Here is a 23,650-nt window from a genome sequence, read left to right as displayed (position 1 = left end):
AAGTGTGCAATGAGGTCAAAAGGAAGTAATACCGCATGTCAAATAGAAATACTGCATACTGATACCAACCCTCTTTGCCTGTTACAGTAATAGATTGGTATGCATGTACTTACACCGTGTTCAAACTCCGCCATGAGTATTCTGCTCCCCTGCAGGATTGCCCGCAATATGACTCGGCTTCTACCGTACTCCTGCTACCTAGAGTCGTGCAAAAATGGACAAAAATGGAGATGGAAGATGCCGATATGTACTCAGGGTCAGCAAGGTCATCTCTGCTGGCCTAACCATGAGCAGAAGCACTGACCTACATTTCAAACCTTTTCCTTGAAGGCTAATTTATTCCCAGCAGTCGTGCTTCCAGTAGAGCCCGCCATGGTGTGGTGGTTAGCGTTCTGGACTTTGGAGCGCAATCCTCAGTTTCGAATCTCCACTAGTAAGCACCTTCGGTATTCGTCATGAAGGACATCCGGAATGTTAACGGTTCGAGCCAAGTGTTGCCATGTCAATCTAATCTGACTTTGGCTTTTTAAAGCCAACCAGATTTCTGATATTGATTGGTTGATCAGATCAAAGAGGCGGGCCGCCAGTTCTGATTGGTTGATCAGATCAAAAGGGGTAGGACCCCAGTTCCGATTGGTTGATCAGATCAAAAGGGGTAGGACCCCAGTTCCGATTGGTTGATCAGATCAAAAGGGGTAGGACCCCAGTTCCGATTGGTTGATCAGATCAAAGAGGCGGGCCACCAGCTCTGATTGGTTGATCAGATGAAAAGGGGTAGGACCCCAGTTCCGATTGGTTGATCAGATGAAAAGGGGTAGGACCCCAGTTCCGATTGGTTGATCAGATCATAGAGACAGGCCGCCAGTTCTGATTGGTTGATCAGATCAAAAGGGGTAGGACCCCAGTTCCGATTGGTTGATCAGATCAAAATGGGTAGGACCCCAGTTCCGATTGGTTGATCAGATCATAGAGACAGGCCGCCAGTTCTGATTGGTTGATCAGATCAAAAAGGCCACAGCTACTAACAGGAAGAAAGCTTTGTCCGTGTATGAAAACTTTATTGTCACTGCAGTCAAACCACACAACAAAATGACCACAAAGGCCAAAAGCGGAAAAGCTGTCTTAGATAAGATATCAAATATGATATGCAAAGGGAGACCATGCCAACTGGCAGAGATCCTTTATGATCCGCCAATCTCCGTAAGATTGTGGACAAAGCCACGAGTAAATGTGCAAGCAACATACGCTCCGTTTCGGTTATGGCGCCAAACGCTGGGGTTGAAAATCAAAATCAAAAAATTGTTTCCACCGTAGAAAGAAAAGCAGAGCAGCCTTTGTCGGAGTAAATGGAGGAGTAAAGAGGAGCGAGGAGCACAGTTTTGATCTTATGTAACCGTTAATATACGATACATCTGCATGCACGCCAACATGTCCGCCACTTGGGAAACATCGTTTTATTATCAAATAATGATCGGTTATTGCACCTTTATGATTCTTTTGCCATGTAAACGCACGCTCGTACAGTAAATGAAGGTCATTTGACCAAGTTCCTGTGCAGCTTGTTTGGAATGCGAACTAAATTCCATAGACTTTCTTTCCGCCTTTCTGGCATCTTCGGCTTGGACTCCTTTCTCGTTTCCAGTCTTCGTTCTTTTCATTCCCCTTCCCGTTTTGAATCACCGTCAGTCTTCGTCTGTGTGACGCCATCTGGGCGGATTTGGAGAGGAGGAGACAAAAAGGGATTATAGTCACGTAGGGCGCGTCCACAATTGTACACTTGGAATTTTTGCAGTTCCTGTATTCCGCATCAGTCGTCATTTGGCCCCACATTTGTCCGCCCAACATTCCCTGGAGTACAGTTCCCCAACAGAAGCATCCTACGCACTGGGAACTGAGGGAGTCACCATTATTCCAATTCCGCTGAAAAGTGAAGCGATCCCAGCCGGAGTTCCCAAAAGATTCCCAAAAGACCGCTGACAGAATAATGCCAAGCATGTGATTGGCAAGTTAATAGTGACTTACTATATATACTAACTATATCTTTGAAATATGTCTATGTTGTATCTCCTTGTGACCACAAGATGGAGGCGTTGACGTGAGTACTCACACAAGGACTCAGAGACATTTACGTCTGCTAAATGTTATTTATTTTATTTAACATTTATTATAATTAATTCACATTAATTATATTTGTATAAATGTTATTTATTGTATTTCTCTGCAATTTTTCTTTATTATTATTATTATTATTATCATACTATCATATTATCATACTCCGACTTCATCCGATTCACCCCATTGAAGCATCAAATCATTCATCTTGTTATTCCCGGGTGCTGGTGTGAGCATACATGGCATATTCCCTTGGCTGAAATGGAATGTTTTCTCCATGGACCCTCTAGAACAGGGGTGCTCATTAAGTCGATCGCGAGCTACCGGTCGATCGCGGAGGTGGTACTGGTCGATCGCTGGTCGATCGCGGCGTGACATTAAAAAAATATCATCCCAGCATCAATGCCGTCACTTGATTAATATACAGGGCAGCCATTCAGATGACAACTGAATGTTGCCCTTCGGGCGACCAATCAAATCAAACAACGTCTCTAAGTGCAGCAGAACTTACGATGTCAGCCTATCATCCATCCCCGTTACTTGATTGACATACAGGACAACCAGTCAGATGACAACTGAATTTTGACCTTTAGGTCACCGCTCATGCGTAAACAGCGATGCGAAGTGCTAAGCTAGTCGGCAAATTGCGTCAGATTTTAAGCCCTCGCTAAAGTTTATGGTCACTAAAATGAGTGAAGGAGCTGGACCAAGTAAAAAGGCAAAAACTGGACCAAGTAAAAAGGCAAAAAACATATCACTTCCATACAGATATGGAATATTATATGGATATTATCCATGACTAATAAACATTTGGAAGTGTGCTTGAGGCTGGCTATCAGCAGCTACTGTCCGGACTATGCATCCCTGGCTGGTTCAATTCAGTGCAAGTCATCAAAGTAAACTCAGGTAATTACAAAAAATGTTAATAGTTAATTATGTGTGTTTTGCAATATTGGCTCATTTGGTTATGTAAGGTACATCAACATACATTGTACGTACAAATAATCTTCAATACATTTGAAAATAAATAGATGTTTTGCATTTTTGTAGTGGGTAGATCATTTTGACTCGGTCATTTTAAAAGTAGCTCGCATGCTGAAAAAGTGTGAGCACCCCTGCTCTAGAACCTCCTTGGTTCGGCTTTCAACTCAGCACAGCTCGCTAACCCAGCAAACCCCTTTGCCTCTGTGCTGTTTTGTATCAGATACAAGTGCAAAATAACCCATCGTGGGGCCAAAGAACATGGCGAGTGTCAGCCATTTCATAAAGAAGTTGAATTATATAACAAAATGTGTGTTAAATGACATTGACATGAAATGTTCAAGGATCCATTCCATTCAACTCGCAACATCACAATTCCAACAACACTCTCTCACTCTATGATGGTGATATCATGGTTCTATCATGACAAATAAATGAATGAATCCATGATGGCTGTGATGCACGGTACTGGTGAACAAGACCAAAGCAACCTGGGGGTTTACTGCAGCCAGGGGATGTCCACTTTGCCGTGGTGTCCCAAGACAATCATGGAGTTCCTGTTTCTGCCAGCAAGATCTTCTCGTCCCAGATCGGGCCTGAAAACATAGCCACACCATCACTGACTATGTTCCATGTTGGAACCAGAAGATAGCAAATGTTGGGGAAACTTTTGACATCATTGTTTCTTCCCGTTGTCGTCATCCAACGTTGATGATGAAGATGTCAACATGCATGGATAGAAGCCACTGGTGCTCACCTGTACAACTGTGGACACGACGTCTTCAAGGAGGTGCTGGACAGTCCCAACTTAGTTCTCTTCACCAGGTCTTTAACCCGACCCAACGTGTGGTAGTCCCTCATCTGAAACCATAACACATAACTTTGTCATATTTCATACACACAATGGTTTACGCCCCTCAGTAAAACCGGAACAACCATATGGATGAGTAGTATTCCAGTAGTATTCCACACTGGTCACAGATGGCAGTCCTGTTACTGTAATGTTCGTGAGACACACAAGCACCAGATTTGCCAAAATGCCTGAACAACAAGGTAGAAGCGGTCATGCTGTTCAAAATAACTTGAAGGGTTCGCAATGGACTTGGATGGAAGTTTCAGGGATTGTTGGGAATGGGATATGGGAGAACTGATGGCGTTCATTTTGGGGGTGATCCCAAAATGCCTTGGAACTAAGGAGTTCTAGCTAGTTCCACATTTCTCAGACCGAGCCAACATCAAAGCATTCAACATTTGGGACATTCATGCTATTTTTCACATACCGAAAAATTCCCACTTTTCTTGACATTCCCTTTTTTAGGAATGCAAAACTACTCTACTCTAACTACTCCCACACATCTCAACCAATTCACACCGTTCCAAAGTTAAAATTCTCAACTAATACATAACATTTAGCCTTCCTGGTAGCATGCTAATATTAGCATGTTAGCATTACGAGCATGTGTAGCTACTTTCATGGAGTGTTACATACATATATAAAGACTTAGCAATATCATTACTAGCATGATAACATCAACACTGTTGCATTTTTATCCATTCAATAGGCAGACATATAAAGACTGAGCACGATCATGCTAGGTGTTAGCATGCCAACATGATCGTAGCCAGCATGTTAACATTAGCAGAGTAGCATTTTTTTAACATTTTCATAGCTAGACAAATATAAAGACATATACTATCATGGTAGGTGTTGTATGCTAATATTAACATGTTAGCATTGCTAACATTAGCAATCTAACTATTTAGATAAATAAATGTAGGTCTAATATTTATGGGGCAAATGACAAATGGGCAGAGATCCTTTGGCTCTTGGCCGAGGTTTGTGCTCTCCGAGTGCTTTCCTAGTGCTTTCCTAGTGCCTTCCTAGTGCTTTCCTAGTGCTTTCCTAGTGCCTTCCTGGTGCTTTCCTAGTGCTTTCCTAGTGCTTTCCTCGTGCCTTCCTAGTGCCTTCCTAGTGCTTTCCTAGTGCTCTCCTAGTGCCTTCCTAGTGCCTTCCTAATGCTCTCCTAGTGCTCTCCGAGTGCTCTCCGAGTGCTTTCCTAGTGCCTTCCTAGTGCTTTCCTCGTGCCTTCCGAGTGCTCTCCGAGTGCTCTCCTAGTGCCTTCCTAGTGCTTTCCTAGTGCTCTCCTAGTGCCTTACTAGTGCTCTCCGAGTGCTCTCCGAGTGCTCTCCGAGTGCTCTCCGAATGCTCTCCTAGTGCCTTCCTCATGCTTTCCTCGTGCTCTCCTCGTGCTCTCCAAGTGCTCTCCTAGTGCCTTCCTAATGCTTTCCTAGTGCTCTCCGAGTGCTTTCCTAGTGCCTTCCTAGTGCTCTCCGAGTGCTTTCCTAGTGCCTTCCTAGTGCTCTCCGAGTGCCTTCCTAATGCTTTCCTAGTGCTCTCCGAGTGCTTTCCTAGTGCCTTCCTAGTGCTCTCCGAGTGCCTTCCTAATACTTTCCTAGTGCTCTTCGAGTGCTTTCCTAGTGCCTTCCTAGTGCTTTCCTAGTGCTCTCCTAGTGCCTTACTAATGCTCTCCTAGTGCTCTCCGAGTGCTCTCCTAGTGCCTTCCTCATGCTTTCCGAGTGCTCTCCAAGTGCTCTCCAAGTGCTCTCCTAGTGCCTTCCTAATGCTTTCCTAGTGCTCTCCGAGTGCTCTCCTAGTGCCTTCCTAGTGCTCTCCGAGTGCTCTCCTAGTGCCTTCCTAATGCTTTCCTAGTGCTCTCCGAGTGCTTTCCTAGTGCCTTCCTAGTGCTCTCCGAGTGCCTTCCTAATACTTTCCTAGTGCTCTTCGAGTGCTTTCCTAGTGCTTTCCTAATGCTTTCCTAGTGCTTTCCTAGTGCCTTCCTAATGGTTTCCTAATGCCTTCCTAATGCTTTCCTAATGCTTTCCTAGTACTTTCCTAGTGCTCTCCGAGTGCTCTCCTAGTGCTTTCGTAGTGCTCTCCGAGTGCTCTCCTAGTGCCTTCCTAGTGCTTTCGGGTGCTCTCTTTTTGCCAAATCGTGATAGAGGGAAGTCGCCAAGGGAAAACCATGCTAATATCGCTAAGATCGACAGCTACACAAGACTCACCGGCCGATAGACAGTGGGAAGCCCTTCTGGCCTATCAGTGTGGAAGTGGTCACTTCTCCGCCACAGGGGCTCGGGTATCAAACCGCTCATGTCTGCAACACACAGCAGAATCCATCAGTGCAGAGCCAACAGGCAGCAAAGAATGCGTGAATAGGAACATATGGAACATATGGAACATATGGAACATATGGACCGTATTTTATGGATTTTATGAACATGAAAGCTGTCCGGTGTTTATGTGACATAAACAAGTTTCTGCTGGTGTTCCTGCCCCAGTTGTATCTTCCCTGCAGGACCACCAGGATGCCCAGTAGGACACCAGGAATTCTGCTGGTGTTCCTGGCCCAGTTGTATCTTCCCTGCAGGACCACTAGGATGCCTCGGGCAGCACAAGACACTCTGACAAGGCTGCAGTAGAATTTCTGCAGGAGTCCCAGAACCCCCCAAGACTAACTAGACCAGGGGTGTCCAAACTCTTTCCAGAATTCAAAGTACATGATTTCACAAGAACAATAAAAAACATGTGATGATGTAAGTCATAACTTTAGGGTTACGGGTGAGCTGGAGCCTATCCCTGCAGACTTCGGGTAAAAGGCAGACTGCACGGCGAGTCGGGGCCAACCACAATCTACCTGGACGCAGGAACCTCAATCCAAAAAGAGTCAAATATTACCGTTACCTTCCCGGGTGGAATGGAGTTGGTGCTGCGTGGCCTCGGGAATGCTTGACAGATCACGGAGCGTCCCGCCGGGTGACCAGGCCTGGCTTTTGTCCTGGAAAGCCAGGCTCGCTGCGCCGCAGCAGCAGTGATGTCGGAAGAAGTCCTGTTGCCAAATACACAAACACATTTTTGCAGCTTTTTCCTGTTATCTTTTTATCATTATCATTATTATTATTATTATTATTTATTTAATTTTATTTTTTGGACGTCACACCTAACTACAAGTACAAGACTAAAAGTATATACAGCCAGTATTCTGAATTATAATGTAGAATACATACAAGTACTCAGTAAATGATTCAATAAAATTCCGGCTGATAGCCATCCAATAGCAATGCTAACGTGTGAGCTAGGTTTCCATTCAGGTGAAGAAAGAGAAAGATGTGTGTTCATCCCATGGAAGGATTGTGGATCCTGTTCCTTTAATCCAGGGGTCTCAAACATGTGGCCCGCAGGACACTAGTTTGAGGCCCCCGCCTTGATATGAAAGTTTAATGTTAGTGCGGCCCGCGCAAGTTTGATATGGATGCTGTATGGTATCATGTACCCAGAAAAAATTATTACGTTTGATTCATGTTCATGTTAAAGGTTAAATAACTGTTAATAGTTATCCTCCCTATCCGTGTGGAAGTGGTAAGTTTTTGGCTATTTAAGTTTAAAGGAAATAACTTGAAGGCTAACGTTTAGTTGGCTAGCTCTCTAGTTTGCGAGTTAGCATGTGTCTCAAGACCCTGCAGTTGCGCAATATGTTGTAAATAAAAAGAGTATAAATGTGACTATAGTCGTGTTTTGTCATGTCTACAGGGCTCTAATAATGCTTTGTTTTAATCTGAAAAAAATTATTTGTTTACCCAACAACTATATGTGCTTTCTTAAATTTTAATTATTTGCCGTTCTATTATTATTATATTTATTTATTACTGATTGATTTTCTTTATTCTTGATCTTATTTTGTGTACAAAAATAAAAATGAAGATATTTGAGAACAGTGGAATGTTTTATCAGAGCTTGTAAAAAGAATTGAGTTTGAGACCCCTGCTTTAATCTGTATGCTTTTATTCCATATTCCCTTCTGAAGAAGAATAGTTGGCTTTGCACTTTCTAGAAACATATTCCCTTTCTCGCCCTTCTCCCCAGCGCTGTTGTTTGGGGCGTGTCTTCTTATTCTATTCCACAGTTTGGAGACCAGGTCATCAGCAACATTGCGTAACCAGCAGATATTTTAGTTGTGAGGGTGGGTGGTCACATGACGACACGCTTGTGGTATTTCCCGTGGTATATTTGTTATTGTTCAACCTCAGACTGAACACCAGCATTTTATGACGCTTCCACGCCTAAAGTAGATTCTACACGCAAAGCCCACTATTCTTCTTCTTCACACCAGACGGAATATGAAATAAAATCATAACCGTTGAAACCACAGACATTTCTGACATCTTAGGCATCAGGCCTCCCTTTGCCGACATTCCGTTAGCCTGAAGAATGTAAAGGACAGGGAGATGTCCCTTATTCCATGATGCAATCATTACAATATTAATCATAATAATAATACATGGGCAATGAGGGGTTTAAATCGGAATGGATGAGCAGTTATTCTATGTTTTTGTTATAGTATGTGTACTTACTTACATCCTTGATTGCAAGTACAATAGATTAATGCCTTGCTCAGCACCTTCATTGCTTCAAGGGAATTTCAGCAAAGTACATGGCTTATGTGTAAATGTTATAGTTAGCATAGAAAAGCTGTTGACAACCTTGGTAATGCTAATGGTAATGCTAATGGTAATGCTAATGGTAATGCTAATGGTAATGCTAATGGTAATGCTAATGGTAACGCTAATGGTAACGGTTTTGTCTCATTTGAACATGCATCAGATTACAATTGAGTGCATCCCATAATCAGTTCCCAGTTCCTAACCCCACCTACCCACCTGAACCACCCACACATCCCCCACCCACCTACTCACCTACCCACCTACCAGCTATTATGTAGGTCTTAGAAGTACGTATTAGAAGTATTGCATGTATAATTATTATACCGTCCAACATGAATATGAAACAACAGATGAAGACAAATGAAGTCTGTGCACCTCTTTGGTCTTTGTCATCCCTCCATCCTTCTGCAAGCGGCAGATCTGCTTCTGAAGCTGAAGGTTGGTCTCCTGCAGGTGGCCGATTCTCTCAACAAGCTGGCAGATGTGCTCCAGGTACCCGAGTCCTGACCCCAGTGGATTGGAGCCCGACTGCTGGACCTGGGTAGGTAGCCGGTAGTCATACATCTACTTCCAGAAATGACATGATGCGACCCGTTTACGGTAAAACGCAATCAGTGAAAACGCCACACAGAAGGAGGAGCCTTAAGGAGGCTCTAAGTAGAGCTCCAAGAAAAAATGGAGGTGAGACCAATTATTTTTTAAATAATTGATAGCAAGCATGAATGGGAAACAAGCTGCTCATCAACCAACCAGACGTTTAAGCAGACGTTTGAAAGACCATCCTGGGCCCAGGGAGGGTTGGTACTGGACCCGGTGCAGACCAATAACCATCAGATGGCACAAAAGTGCCCGTTTGGAATTGGCAGGAGAGCATCAAACATGGGACATGGGAAGAAAGTTTCCATTTGGGGATGGGTGGTAAGGAAAGTTGACAAAAGTGGACGTCAGTTCCAGACCATGGATGCCCTCCGTGAAGCCATCTTCAGCACCTGCAGCAGCATCCCCACGAGGCTGCTGGAAGCTCTGGTATCAAACGGGCCCGAAGCCATTTTGGAGGTGAATAACAGGAACGACGTACACTCGAGATCCAACAGTGCAAAACATCAACTCTTGCAATTTTTCAACCTGTCTTAAAATGTTGAGTCCATTGGTGGAAAATTCCAGGAGGAATTGTTACTGTCCGATCCCTGAGCTCCATTCAGCAGTAAAAAGGACTTTTTGGGAACTCATGACTCTTAAGCCCAAACAAACAGGAAATGAAGCGTGCTTAGTTTTAATGTCCCGCCTTTGAAGTTCCTTCCCTGTGACTTGGACTCTGGCAGTCCACTCCAGTCCCTGGGAGTTCTACAGGAAACTCTGGACAAACAAACTCTGGGCCGCCGCTTCCAACAGGCTGACATCATCATCGTTTCCTGTGATGAACCATCGCCTCAATCAACAATCATCACACAGACTTGGTAATTCCCACAGCACAGACGCTACACACTCCGAGAAAGAAACAATACTTAACAATAAGTAGTGACATAGTCAGAGTAGTAGTAGTAGTAGGCGTAGTAGTAGTAGTAGTAGTAGTAGGTGTAGTAGTAGTAGTGGGAGTAGGAGTAGTAGGAGTAGTAGGCGTAGTCGGAGTAGTCGGCGTAGTAGGCGTAGTAGGAGTAGTAGGAGTAGTAGGAGTAGTGGGCGTAGTCGGAGTAGTAGGCGTAGTAGGAGTAGTAGTAGTAGTAGTAGGAGTAGTAGTAGTAGTAGTAGTAGGAGTAGTGGGCGTAGTCGGAGTAGTAGGCGTAGTAGGAGTAGTAGTAGTAGTAGTAGTAGGAGTAGTAGTAGTAGGAGGAGTAGTAGTAGTAGGAGTAGTAGTAGTAGTAGTAGTAGTAGTAGTAGTAGGAGTAGAAGTAATAGTAGTAGGAGTAGAAGTAATAGTAGTAGGAGGAGGAGTAGTAGTAGGAGTAGTAGGCATAGTAGGCGTAGTAGTAGTAGGAGGAGTAGTAGTAGTAGTAGTAGGCATAGTAGGCGTAGTAGGAGTAGTAGGAGTAGTAGTAGTAGTAGTAGGAGTAGTAGTAATAGTAGTAGGAGGAGGAGGAGTAGTAGTAGTAGGAGTAGTAGGAGTAGTAGGCATAGTAGGCGTAGTAGTAGTAGGAGTAGTAGTAGGAGTAGTAGTAGTCATAGTAGTAGTAGTAGGAGTAGTAGTAGTAGTAGGCGTAGTAGTAGGCATAGTAGGCGTAGTAGTAGTAGTAGTAGGCATAGTAGGAGTAGTAGGAGGAGTAGTAGGAGTAGTAGGCGTAGTAGGAGTAGTAGGCGTAGTAGGAGTAGTAGTAGTAGTAGGAGTAGTAGGCGTAGTAGTAGGAGTAGTAGTAGTAGGAGTAGTAGGAGTAGTAGGCGTAGTAGGCGTAGTAGGCGTAGTAGGAGTAGTAGGCATAGTCAGAGTAGTAGTAGTAGTAGGCGTAGTAGTAGTAGTAGTAGGTGTAGTAGTAGTAGTGGGAGTAGGAGTAGTAGGAGTAGTAGGAGTAGTAGGCGTAGTAGGCGTAGTCAGAGTAGTCAGCGTAGTAGGCGTAGTAGGAGTAGTAGTAGTAGGCGTAGTAGGTGATGGAGTAGGAGTAGTAGGTGTAGTAGTAGTAGTAGTGGGAGTAGTAGTAGTAGTAGTAGGAGGAGGAGTAGTAGGCGTAGTAGTAGTCGTAGGAGTCATAGGAGTAGTAGGAGTAGTCGGAGTAGTCGGAGTAGTAGGCGTAGTAGTAGGAGTAGTTGGAGTAGTATCTGGCATCTTTTTTCACCCTGGCCAAGAACACATCCAGTCGTCCCTCGTTTATGTTTATGGCGTTTAATTAGTTCCAGAACCAACTGCCTTGTATTAGTTTCATTCATTCATTTTCTAGCACTTATCCTCGCGGGAGACCATGGGGGGGGTGTTTGCTGGAGGGGGGAATTGAATTTGGGTCTCCTGGCTGTTGGCCTGCGCGATGACCACTCCTCCACCTTGCGCCATATTAATTTCAGCCATGTAGGATTCCGTGCTAATACATGGAATAGTTTCAACGTCCCAAATGTCATTTTGACCATTATTAGAGCCCGTAGACCTGATATAACCACCCTAGAGTCACCTTTCCACTCCTATTATTCATTGTTTACACCACATTGCAACTCTTGTGCTGCATGGACTCCAGATGGCTTCAAGCTAGAAAACTAATAAATTGATGTCATTCGCTGACTGGACTTCAGCCATTCCAGTCCCTGGGGACCAGTTCACGGGACCACATTGATCTTACCTGACTGAGTCTGCAGCATTGGTCCATGTACTGGTCCAGACCGTCACAGGTAGCACTCCCCTTTAAAGACTCCGTCTCCGTGTCTGCCTTGTCCGTGAATTCTTCTTCTGTGTTCTCCTCAAGCTTGTCCGTGTCCTTCAGGTTCCTTGGTGACACACCAAACCCATGGATTTCCTGGACCTCGCCAATGTGCAGGTCTGCGTCCAAGGCTGGACTGGCAGGTCTCCGTCCTCGTCTTGTTTGCTGGTCACCGTCTGACTTTAAATGACACGAGTCACAGGAGGACTCACGGCTGTGGACCATAAAGTTCTGCTCAGAGCCCGTCGGAGTGGACGGAGAGTTGGCGCCACTGGATAATTCCACTCCAGAGTCCTCTGACTGAAACTTGTACAACCTGCTCAACTGAGAGCCTGACAAAATGGCAGACAGGTACTTCTCGGCGGGGTCGGCCTGCCGCTGTCCCGACAGGGAGTCCGGCGAAGAGTCTTTGGAGCGAGGTGGCATCTTCTGCTCTGAAGCTGTGGAGCAGCTGGAAGAGGAGTCGTCCGCCATTAAAAGTCTCTCGGTGACGTTGCTGAGTAGCTTCATTTTTGTCAGCACGACCGTTCTGTCCATCACCGTGTCGCCATCTTTGCCTGCAGAGAAAAGTCAACAATTGTTTTATTTGCAAACTCCATGAAAATATGAACGCAAAACTTTGATTTTTGCTGCCATTTTTAAGATCTAAAGTCGTTTCTATGCACGCAAAAGGCCGACGTTGAGTAAATCTTATTTAGCATCCGCATACCAAGATGAATATTAGTAGTATTAGTATTTATACATCTTATACGTATTTATACGCAGAGAGCGGTGGTGATGTAACTCCACCATAGCAGAAGAATGTTTGGTGTAGTTTGAAACCAAAAACCGACCACCAGGTGGCAGAAGTTCCTTTTATAGGAACTTGGCATGGCCTCTCCCAGTGTCAATCAACCAGTCTCTGTTACTGCCGGATACCAGTATGAACCAGTCTCTGTTACTGCCAGATACCAGTATCAACCAGTCCCTGTTACTGCCGGATACCAGTATCGACCAGTCTCTGTTACTGCTGGATACCAGTATCAACCAGTCTCTGTTACTGCTGGATACCAGTATCAACCAGTCTCTGTTACTGCCAGATACCAGTATCAACCAGTATCGACCAGTCTCTGTTACTGTCAGATACCAGTATCAACCAGTCTCTGTTACTGCCAGATACCAGTATCAACCAGTCTCTGTTACTGCCAGATACCAGTATCAACCAGTCTCTGTTACTGCCGGATACCAGTATCAACCAGTCTTTGTTACTGCCAGATACCAGTATCGACCAGTCTCTGTTACTGCCAGATACCAGTATCAACCAGTCTCTGTTACTGCCAGATACCAGTATCAACCAGTATCGACCAGTCTCTGTTACTGCCAGATACCAGTAACAACCAGTCTCTGTTACTGTCAGATACCAGTATCAACCAGTCTCTGTTACTGCCAGATACCAGTATCAACCAGTCTCTGTTACTGCCAGATACCAGTATCAACCAGTCTCTGTTACTGCCGGATACCAGTATCAACCAGTCTCTGTTACTGCCAGATACCAGTATCAACCAGTCTTTGTTACTGCCAGATACCAGTATCAACCAGTATCGACCAGTCTCTGTTACTGCTGGATACCAGTATCAACCAGTCTCTGTTACTGCCAGATACCAGTATCAACCAGTATCGACCAGTCTCTGTTACTGTCGGATACCAGTATCAACCAGTCTCTGTTACTGCCGGATACCAGTATCAACCAGTATAGACCAGTCTCTGTTACTGCTGGATACCAGTATCAACCAGTCTCTGTTACTGCCAGATACCAGTATCAACCAGTATCGACCAGTCTCTGTTACTGCCAGATACCAGTATCAACCAGTCTCTGTTACTGCCAGATACCAGTATCAACCAGTCTCTGTTACTGCCAGATACCAGTATCAACCAGTCTCTGTTACTGCCGGATACCAGTATCAACCAGTCTCTGTTACTGCCAGATACCAGTATCAACCAGTATCGACCAGTCTCTGTTACTGCCAGATACCAGTATCAACCAGTCCCTGTTACTGCCGGATACCAGTATCGACCAGTCTCTGTTACTGCTGGATACCAGTATCAACCAGTCTCTGTTACTGCTGGATACCAGTATCAACCAGTCTCTGTTACTGCCAGATACCAGTATCAACCAGTATCGACCAGTCTCTGTTACTGTCAGATACCAGTATCAACCAGTCTCTGTTACTGCCAGATACCAGTATCAACCAGTCTCTGTTACTGCCGGATACCAGTATCAACCAGTCTCTGTTACTGCCGGATACCAGTATCGACCAGTCTTTGTTACTGCCAGATACCAGTATCGACCAGTCTCTGTTACTGCCAGATACCAGTAACAACCAGTATCGACCAGTCTCTGTTACTGCCAGATACCAGTAACAACCAGTCTCTGTTACTGTCAGATACCAGTATCAACCAGTCTCTGTTACTGCCAGATACCAGTATCAACCAGTCTCTGTTACTGCCAGATACCAGTATCAACCAGTCTCTGTTACTGCCGGATACCAGTATCAACCAGTCTCTGTTACTGCCAGATACCAGTATCAACCAGTCTTTGTTACTGCCAGATACCAGTATCAACCAGTATCGACCAGTCTCTGTTACTGCTGGATACCAGTATCAACCAGTCTCTGTTACTGCCAGATACCAGTATCAACCAGTATCGACCAGTCTCTGTTACTGTCGGATACCAGTATCAACCAGTCTCTGTTACTGCCGGATACCAGTATCAACCAGTATAGACCAGTCTCTGTTACTGCTGGATACCAGTATCAACCAGTCTCTGTTACTGCCAGATACCAGTATCAACCAGTATCGACCAGTCTCTGTTACTGCCAGATACCAGTATCAACCAGTCTCTGTTACTGCCAGATACCAGTATCAACCAGTCTCTGTTACTGCCAGATACCAGTATCAACCAGTCTCTGTTACTGCCGGATACCAGTATCAACCAGTCTCTGTTACTGCCAGATACCAGTATCAACCAGTCTCTGTTACTGCCGGATACCAGTATCAACCAGTATCGACCAGTCTCTGTTACTGCTGGATACCAGTATCAACCAGTCTCTGTTACTGCCAGATACCAGTATCAACCAGTATCAACCAGTCTCTGTTACTGTCAGATACCAGTCTCGACCAGTCTCTGTTACTGCCGGATACCAGTATCAACCAGTCTCTGTTACTGCCGGATACCAGTATCAACCAGTCTCTGTTACTGCCAGATACCAGTATCAACCAGTCTTTGTTACTGCCGGATACCAGTATCAACCAGTATCGACCAGTCTCTGTTACTGCTGGATACCAGTATCAACCAGTCTTTGTTACTGCCAGATACCAGTATCAACCGGTTGCTTATCGGCACCGATCTCCAGGACCAAGAAATCAAGGTCCTGGCAGTGACCAAAGACGGTGATGGGATTCATGCCCCCAACCCCCAGGGTTGAAAGGTGGGGGTCTGACTGGATTGTAACTTGACACAAAGATTCTTGAAGTTGGTCCAAAAAAAGGGCAAACCCAACCCGGCACAGCAGAAATCCTACTGGTTTGATTTCCGAGCTGACTTGAAAAACAACCCCCACAGGACGGCCACTTCCTGGATGGGCGGCCATGTTGTTGACACTCAGCCAAACCCCTGATAGTCAAAACGCCACGCTATCAGCTGCCGGAGGCTCCCATGACATTTTTAGCAAGTGTTTTTCCAAAGATGGAGCAACTTCAACGTGTGGGGGGATCCCTGGCACCCCCACATTGAAGATGTGCAGGTTTTTAGGTGTCAACATTTCAACTTGATTTCTTTGCGGGACAAATGTTCTTCAATCCGTTTGCAGCCCCCAGGTGTCCTCTGCCGGTCCTTTATCCAGCGTTTCACGATGTCACATGACAACAAAGCTTGGGTTGCCTCAGGCGGGGGGTTAGACTACGTCCTCAGACTGGGGGGTGGGAAACAGCTGGCCTGACTTTTATAAAAGCTTGTCATCATGGTGGGGGCAGGCATCAAGTCCTGTCATCGTCTACATTCCAAAGTCGTCCTTGTTCCTTCCAGTCTCAACACGTCCTTCAGCCGGTCCGCGTCTTCCAAAGTCTTCAGAGCGCTTAAAGACGCCCGACAAAGAGAAGCTCATCCCAGTGATAAGTTTATCACTGAGATGCTCTTTATTCTTCTTTTATTCTTTTCTCCTTAAAAGTCATGACTCTTTGTCTCATCCTAACCTTTTTTATTGGGAATAAAAATCCTGTCAAATTCAAGTATTTTGTGGGAAAATCCTGCTACTGTTTTTCCATTTCTCTACAGTAGCGGTCTCAAACACGCGGCCCGCGGGCCAAATGTGGCCCGCAGCACACTAGTTTGAGGCCCCCGCCTTGATATGAAAGTTTAATGTTAGTGCGGCTCGCGCAAGTTTGATATGGATGCTGTATGGTATCATGTACCCAGAAAAAAATTATTATTACATTTGATTCATGTTCATGTTAAAGGTTAAATAACTGTTAATAGTTATCCTCCCTATCCGTGTGGAAGTGGTAAGTTTTTGGCTATTTAAGTTGAAAGGAAATAACTTGAAGGCTACCGTTTAGGTCGCTAGCTCTCTAGTTTGCGAGTTAGCATGTGTCTCAAGACCCTGCAGTTGCGCAATATGTTGTAAATAAAAAGAGTATAAATGTGACTATAGTCGTGTTTTGTCATGTCTACAGGGCTCTAATAATGCTTTGTTCATTTTAATCTGAAAAAAATCATTTGTCTACCCACCAACTATATGTGCTTTCTTAACTTTTTATTATTTGCCCTTTTATTATTATTATTATATTTATTTATTACTGATTGATTGATTTTCTTTATTTCTTGATTTGTTTATTTATTTTTCATCTTATTTTGTGCAGAAAAATAAAAAGTAAGATATTTGAGAACAGTGGAATGTTTTATTACCAAAGCACTGAAAAAGTTTGTATATTTTTCTGTTTTTAATAAATGCGTTTTTTTGTTTTTTTTTTGGAAAACCTGATGCGGTCCAGCCTTGCCCAGACCCTAGCTCCAGTGGCCCCCAGGTAAATTGAGTTTGAGACCCCTGGTCTACAACCTTTGTGATGGTAAAATGATGATTTGGATCCTTCTGGAACGTTCCTCAAATAGTATTGAGGCTTTAGCTTGTTCTCATACTTTGTTGTTCATACTTTGTGCTAACATCAGCGTTTTTCCTCCTGAAATGAGGACTTTTCTAACGTGGCCGGGTTTCACGCAGGTGATGGTCACCCTGCTGTGGACCCCCAATGTGGACGTCTTAGACGCTGCGGTGTCGTGTGTGGGTGCATCGGTGGTCTTTCACAACACGGGCCAGCTTTCTGTTTCCCACCACTTCTTGGACTGCTGGGTCATCAAACCCGAAGATGATACCCAGACTCCCTCTGCTTATCAAAGCGAACGCACCCCCACGCTGTGCTCGGGCGATAAGGGAAGAATGCTCGCCGGTACTGCAACTCAGGTCGATCCGGGGCTGGCTTCTTGTACTCTCATCCTCCAATCCTTCACGAGTACTCGAGTCACCACTCAGCCCACATTTCATACGCCTGCCAGACAAGCATGGAGAAGGTTTCGTAGTTTCCTTCTACTTTACCAGCTTGTACTTTACAAGTACTATCACCTGGCTTTTATTTAGGTCTCGTCTTCTTTCCTCCTTCCAGGTGACCTTTTCCCTTTGAGGTCATTCAGGATGAGCACAATTATTCCTCTTTGTTCAATACTGCAATACTTCTTATGCCTTAGCAAAGACCAACGTGGCAACTTCCTGTATGTGAAACCTGCACCCCAGGATGGACCAGACTGACATGGCAACCGTTTTCTTTGGAATAAAAACATCTTTTTCTTCTTCTTCTCATCCTGTAACGTTGATAGAACGTTGCTTGTTTTCATCATCGGCTTTTTAAAGCTTGCTGGGATATTTTGAGCCTTGCCGTATTTTCTCATAATATTCAACATTAACGTTGGAAGTCTCATAACGTGATGATGCTCGTCCTCATAATATGCTGACCTTCATCCTGGAAAATTGTCCAATTGTTTGATGTTGTGTAAAATTCATAAAACCTGGCAATAAAACGTTTTCTATTATTATTATTATTAGTAGTAGTAGTAGTAGTAGTAGTATTTATTTATTTTATTATTGTTACTATTATTATTATTATTCTTTACAGCTTTCTTTCTCATAAAATTGTGATTTTTATCTTGTAATATTGCCACTTATTTCTCAAAAATGTGCAACCTTTCCTCATATAAAGCTTGAAAGTGTTCAACTGTGTTTTTGTTTATTATTATTTTTTTATTATTGTTACTATTATTATTTATTTATTTTATTGTATTATTGTTACTATTATTATTATTACATGATTATTATATGATTATTATATGATTATTATATGATTATTATTATTATTATTATAATTATTATTTACAGCTTTCTTTCTCATAAAATTGTGATTTTTATCTTGTAATATTGCCACTTATTTCTCAAAAATGTGCAACCTTTCCTCATATAAAGCTTGAAAGTGTTCAACTGTGTTTTTGTTTATTATTATTATTTTTTATTATTGTTACTATTATTATTAATTTATTTTATTTTATTATTGTTACTATTATTACATGATTATTATATGATTATTATATGGTTATTATTATTATTTTATTATTATTTACAGCTTTCTTTCTCATAAAATTGTGATTTTTATCTTGTAATATTGCCACTTATTTCTCAAAAATGTGCAACCTTTCCTCATATAAAGCTTGAAAGTGTTCAACTGTGTTTTTGTAATATTAATATTCCAAATTATTTCTCTTTTTTTTGTCACATCCTGAATTTGTCCTGCAGGAGTCCAGTATTTTCTGATAATATGCCCACTTCCATCCTAGGAAATGACAACAATATCTTGTAAAAGTCTCATTGTTGATGATGAAAGTATTTTCCATGGAGTCCAGGACCGGGACTGGTGGCCAGCCAATGGCAGCCCCCTAAGATCTTTTACCTTTCATCACGAAATATTGCCACTTGTTTTTTTTTTTATAAATGTACAACTTTTCATCACATCAGCTTTTTAGTTCTTTTCTTTTTTTGCTTGTAAATCTGTAACCTTTTTTCTCACATTCTGATTTTGTTCTGTCAACATTGCAATATTTCCCCCCAAAATGACTTTTTCTCATAATATGATGAAACTGTATTTTGTCATTTTCTTCTGCCAAATATTTTTTTTTTATTGTTTTTCAATGTTTTCTTGTAAAATGTGCAAAAGCGATGCTACGCTTGAGGCTCTGAGCGAGGAAGGCGGAGGCTTGAGCGGCGGCTTAGGAATGATAATAATGAGACACATGAGAAGGTTGCTCCCTGCTGCACGGAGCACAATGCAGGACTTATCTTGCAATGGATCTCTGCCAAACATGGAGGAACAACGTGCAGCCACAGTGTGCACAAGAACGTGGCTGCAGGGCAGGTGTCGGACGCCCGTACAGTAAAGCAAGTGAAAGCGATACCATTGAGGCTTGCGCTCGGAATGTGCGGCAACCCGACACCGGCATCAGGAAAAAGAACCGAGGTAGACTTCAGCGTGACACATCTCCAAATGTGGCTCTGCATTCCGTATTCATCAGTCACCATCCAACGGTCTTTCTTCTTCTTCTGCAACGACTTCATGCCACGGCACAATCATCTATATTTCTCCCCCCAAAAATTCCACCTTTTCTAATATTCCCATTCCAAATTTCCGATAACACGGCTGTAAATCCTGGTGTATAAGCCGCACGTGTCCATGTCATAAAGTGGCACATTTTGGCGCAAACAAGTCTGTGATGACCAGGCAGCAAAAGAGGGAGGCTGACGTCATTGCAGAATTCTATTCTCACAACAGTATAACTTTTTCCGCAACCTAATTTTCAAAATATTCCAACTTTGTCATTTTGTTGTTTCTCACATTGCAATATTTTAGTAGCATGAAGCTGAAAGATTTAAGAAAAATATTTTAAATAAATCTTTAAAAATAAATAAACATAAAAATACATATATATATTTATATAAATATAAAAAATAACATTTCTTAAATCTTTCAACTTTATGCTTGTACAATTAAATTGTTTTTCTTTCTATTGCAACATTATTTTTGTAAAATTACAACTTTTTCATGTTAATATTTTGACTTTTTTCTTGTAAAATTACTGCTGGATTTCCAAATTTTGGAAAAGTTGCTGTTGTTTTTCGTACGTTTCCTTTTAAAGGAAATTTGACAATGTGCCGCAAATGGCCCCTGGGCCCCACTTTGGATGCTCCTGGGTTAGAGAAGGAACAATGCTAGACAAGGTTCCACTGTACAGTCAAAGCATTAAAGCCATCCATGCAGGATATGATATTCCCGAAATTCCACATTCCCCCAACACAAATTCCCTTGGAGCTTATGAAGTCGTACTACTTTCCCATTTCTTTACCGCTTCAAACCATTCCAGCGCCAAAACATTTCCAAAATTCCCACAACTCCACATTCTACCCAAAAGGTCAAAACATTCAAAACATTCCGGCATGGAAACATTTAGCATTCCCAGGCAGCAGAAGGACATCAGACATGAGACACATTATTCGGTTTGGACGTTACGGCATTCCAGAATCCATCATGTCCGAACAAGAGACAAACACCAACTGTACCTTTCCTCCATGGAGCCAAGATGGAGAAGGACTTGCGCCATCTGAGAACCATCCCGCTCCTCTTCATCTTCCCACTCATGCTGCAAACGCCACCTCGTCACCTGGACCTTCCAAAAAGATTCCTCATGATGTCGGGAAAGACATTTGTCCCGCCTAAGTCGGAGGACTTAGGAGGACCGTGTTTAGCGTGTCTTCCTCGTGATGCCTGTGTCAGCCAGCTGAGGGAAGGGGGCCGGCTCCGGCAGCGGAGGTCGGAGTCACAGGAGGAGGAAGAGGAGGCGTGGCAGCCTGCCAAAGGAAGTCAGATAAAGCAGAAAGAGGAATGCGGGAAAAGAAGGAGCAACAAGACAAACACAAAAGACAGAAAGCATGAAAAAAGTGGAACGCTGCTTCCGCAATCTCCGATGGTGGCTTCACTCCTTTTTGGGATCTTTGTCACACTCAAATGTTTATGATCATCCAAAAACATGAACATCCAAAAACACATCCGACAAATCTTAGTCAATGCCAACACACCCCAACCACAAATACAGTTTTTTCCAGGAAAATCTGGCCAGCCAATCCCAGGGCACATATAGACAAACATCATTCCCACCCACATTCATACCTTTGGACAATTTGGGGGGATGTTTTTGGGATGGGGTGGAGTACCCCAAGAAAAGCCACAGGGAGAACATGGAAACTCCACACAGATATGCCCAACAGAGATTCGAACCCAGGTCTCCCCGATGTCCTGACTGTGTGGCCAACATACCAACCACTTGTCCACCATGCGGCCCTGAATGACAACAATTCTGCTAAATTCCTCTACAGCACTATAAGAGACTCATTGCAAGTTATTACAGACGCTTGATTGCAGTTGTTGTTGCTAAGGGTGGCCCAACCACTTATTAGCTTTGGATATTGGATGGGTCTTTTGTGACCTCTTGGATGAGTCGTCCTGGGATCATTTTGGTTGGCCGGCCACTCCTGGTTCACCACCGTTCCATGTTTTCGCCATTTGTGGATAATGGCTCTTACTGTGGTTTGCTGGAGTCCCAAAGCTTCAGAAATGGCTTAAGACCTTTTCCACTCTGATAAACTGTCATGCTCTGAGTGGCCTGTTGAACTATTTCATGTTGGTGCTCCCTATTTCCTGTTTAATTTGTAAGCACTTCCTGTTTTTTACTATTTGCAGTCACCTTGACTTCCTTTCCATGGAAGCTGCAAGTCCCAACTGGCGGCGATTGGTATTTAGTTGGCTTCTTCAGGAGAGCGTGTCATTGGCTGGTCCATTGGGAATGTTGGTTGGCTTTGGACGAAGGCCAATCTTGGGCTAATCTTGTCAACGACACGTGGGATGGACCCACCCTGCCTTGGCGTAATGGGTCCCCTGTTCCGTAATATTGTCAAATGTTAGCCTCGCTTTTGGCATTTGCAGCATTTTTGGCTCGCATGTTTTCAGTATGCTGCATCGTCAAGCTGCCCATTGCCTTCTTTAATGGTCCTCCATGTTGGGAGCCTTTGATGCTCCTGATGGGCCCATTTAGGGACATGTGAAGAGGCGCCATGGCTTCCTATGGGCTAAAGTGAAGCAGGAAATGAAGATGCCTTCCCTCTGGGCGAAGGAAATAGTTTCCAAAAGAAAGAGTCACTGGTATTTTGATTTCAAACGCAATTCAAGCAACGCAACCTTAGGAACCTTGGAATGACACCCGTGAGGGCCGGGACACACATGGACACAATTAAATAGTAAAATGTCTTTTCCTGCCAAATGAGTGGGGAGGGGAGGGGGGGGTCCTGAAGAAACACCTGCTGGTCAAAGGAAAGAAGCACCGTTGCCAACCTTTCAGTCACAAGAGAATCTATTGGCTGTGCTAGAAGTGGCTTAGATGATCGTCTAATATGCTGGAGGAAAAAACAAAACAAAACCATGTAGGACACCAAAAAGTGAGCAAAAAGTGATCTTTAGAACCACAAATAAATGTTGGTTTCAAATTGACCATCATTTCGGCAGAATCAGTTTCAATAGTTTGAATATTTTGTCTAAACTTAACCCTAACCATAACCCTAATGCCTAAATTTAACCCGAACCCTAACACTAATCCCCAACCCTGGATGCTGGAGCCTATCCTCGCTGACTTTGGGGGAGAGGCGGGGTCCACCCTGGACTGGTGGCCAGCCAATCAAAGGGCACATAGAGACAAACAACCATTCACACTCACATTCATACATATGGACAATTTGGAGTCGCTAATTAACCTAGCATGTTTTTATTTATTTTTTTACTTCTAAAGGCCAGCTCTAAGCCTGGAGCTTTAAGCCTGGAGCTTTAAGGCTGGCCCTTTAAGGCTGGCCCTTTAAGGCAGGCCCTTTAAGGCAGGCCCTTTAAGGCTGGCCCTTTAAGGCTGGCCCTTTAAGGCAGGCCCTTTAAGGCTGGAGCTTTAACGCTGGCCCTCTAAGGCTGGCCCTTTAAGGCTGGAGCTCTAAGGCTGGTCCTCTAAGGCTGGTCCTCTAAGGCTGGCCCTTTAAGGCTGGCCCTTTAAGGCTGGCCCTCTAAGGCTGGCCCTCTTCAAGATGGCCATCCTTCATAATCACAGTAAAATCGCAGTCACTTGTGGCATTCATCCCACTTTACTGTCTAGCAATGACTTTAGCAGTTGAAATATATACATACAGATGTAGCGGCCGCAGACATGGCCGGTGAAATGGAAAGGCTTACCGCAAAGTTGTTTTCTGTAGGTATGGACATCAAAGAGGGTTGTCAGCATGCAGCTTGTTGACCAACCACAGCAGGAGCCGCTGATGACCTGCACCTGCTGGCCCTTTAAGGCTTCCTTGCAGCACAGACAGCAAATCAGGAGGGGACCTACCGTCAGTTGACCAAGTCATATGGCTGCTCCTGATTAGGGTGGTGGCAAGACATGGGTTACACTGGTCCTTCAAGGCTGGCCCATTAAGGCTGGCCCTTTAAGCCTGGCCCTCTAAGGCTGGAGCTTTAAGGCTGGCCCTCTAAGGTTGGCCGTCTAAGGCTGGCCCTTTAAGGCTGGCCGTCTA

At 43.9% G+C, this 23,650-nt stretch overlaps 1 protein-coding gene across 2 annotated transcripts; it reads right to left on the bottom strand.

Moving 5' to 3' along the window:
• Positions 1–20: 20 nt before the first annotated feature.
• Positions 21–23,382, bottom strand: si:ch211-250c4.3 (uncharacterized protein LOC100535981 homolog). Of its 2 annotated transcripts, none has more exons than XM_058078033.1 (9): positions 23,316–23,382; positions 20,615–20,902; positions 11,850–12,484; positions 8,968–9,156; positions 6,836–6,980; positions 6,157–6,248; positions 3,851–3,954; positions 3,585–3,689; positions 21–1,707 (listed from the first exon to the last, which is right to left on the bottom strand). In XM_058078033.1, exons 2-8 carry the CDS (start codon positions 20,691–20,693, stop codon positions 3,593–3,595), a joined length of 1,341 nt encoding a protein of 446 aa, XP_057934016.1. In that variant the 5' UTR covers positions 20,694–20,902; positions 23,316–23,382; the 3' UTR covers positions 21–1,707; positions 3,585–3,592. The 2 variants fall into 2 exon arrangements, with proteins under 2 accessions (XP_057934016.1, XP_057934017.1); XM_058078034.1 differs by having other exon boundaries at positions 634–1,707; positions 8,968–9,129; positions 23,316–23,375.
• Between the last annotated feature and the right edge of the window lie 268 nt (positions 23,383–23,650).

The sequence above is a fragment of the Doryrhamphus excisus genome, chromosome 7, assembly GCF_030265055.1.
Source record: "Doryrhamphus excisus isolate RoL2022-K1 chromosome 7, RoL_Dexc_1.0, whole genome shotgun sequence".
In the NCBI taxonomy this organism is placed as follows: Eukaryota; Metazoa; Chordata; class Actinopteri; order Syngnathiformes; family Syngnathidae; genus Doryrhamphus; species Doryrhamphus excisus.
The sequence above is the reverse complement of the archived record's forward strand: the minus strand, read 5'-3'. Positions and strand labels throughout refer to the sequence as shown.

Excerpts from the sequence above, each read along its gene's own strand:
- si:ch211-250c4.3 (XM_058078033.1), bottom strand. The coding sequence starts at position 20,693 with ATGAGTGGGAAGATGAAGAGGAGCGGGATGGTTCTCAGATGGCGCAAG. Across the intron at positions 12,485-20,614 it reads CTTGGCTCCATGGAGGAAAG|GCAAAGATGGCGACACGGTG; the intron begins GTACAGTTGGTG and ends TTTTCTCTGCAG. Across the intron at positions 3,690-3,850 it reads TCGTGTCCACAGTTGTACAG|GCCCGATCTGGGACGAGAAG; the intron begins GTGAGCACCAGT and ends CTATGTTTTCAG.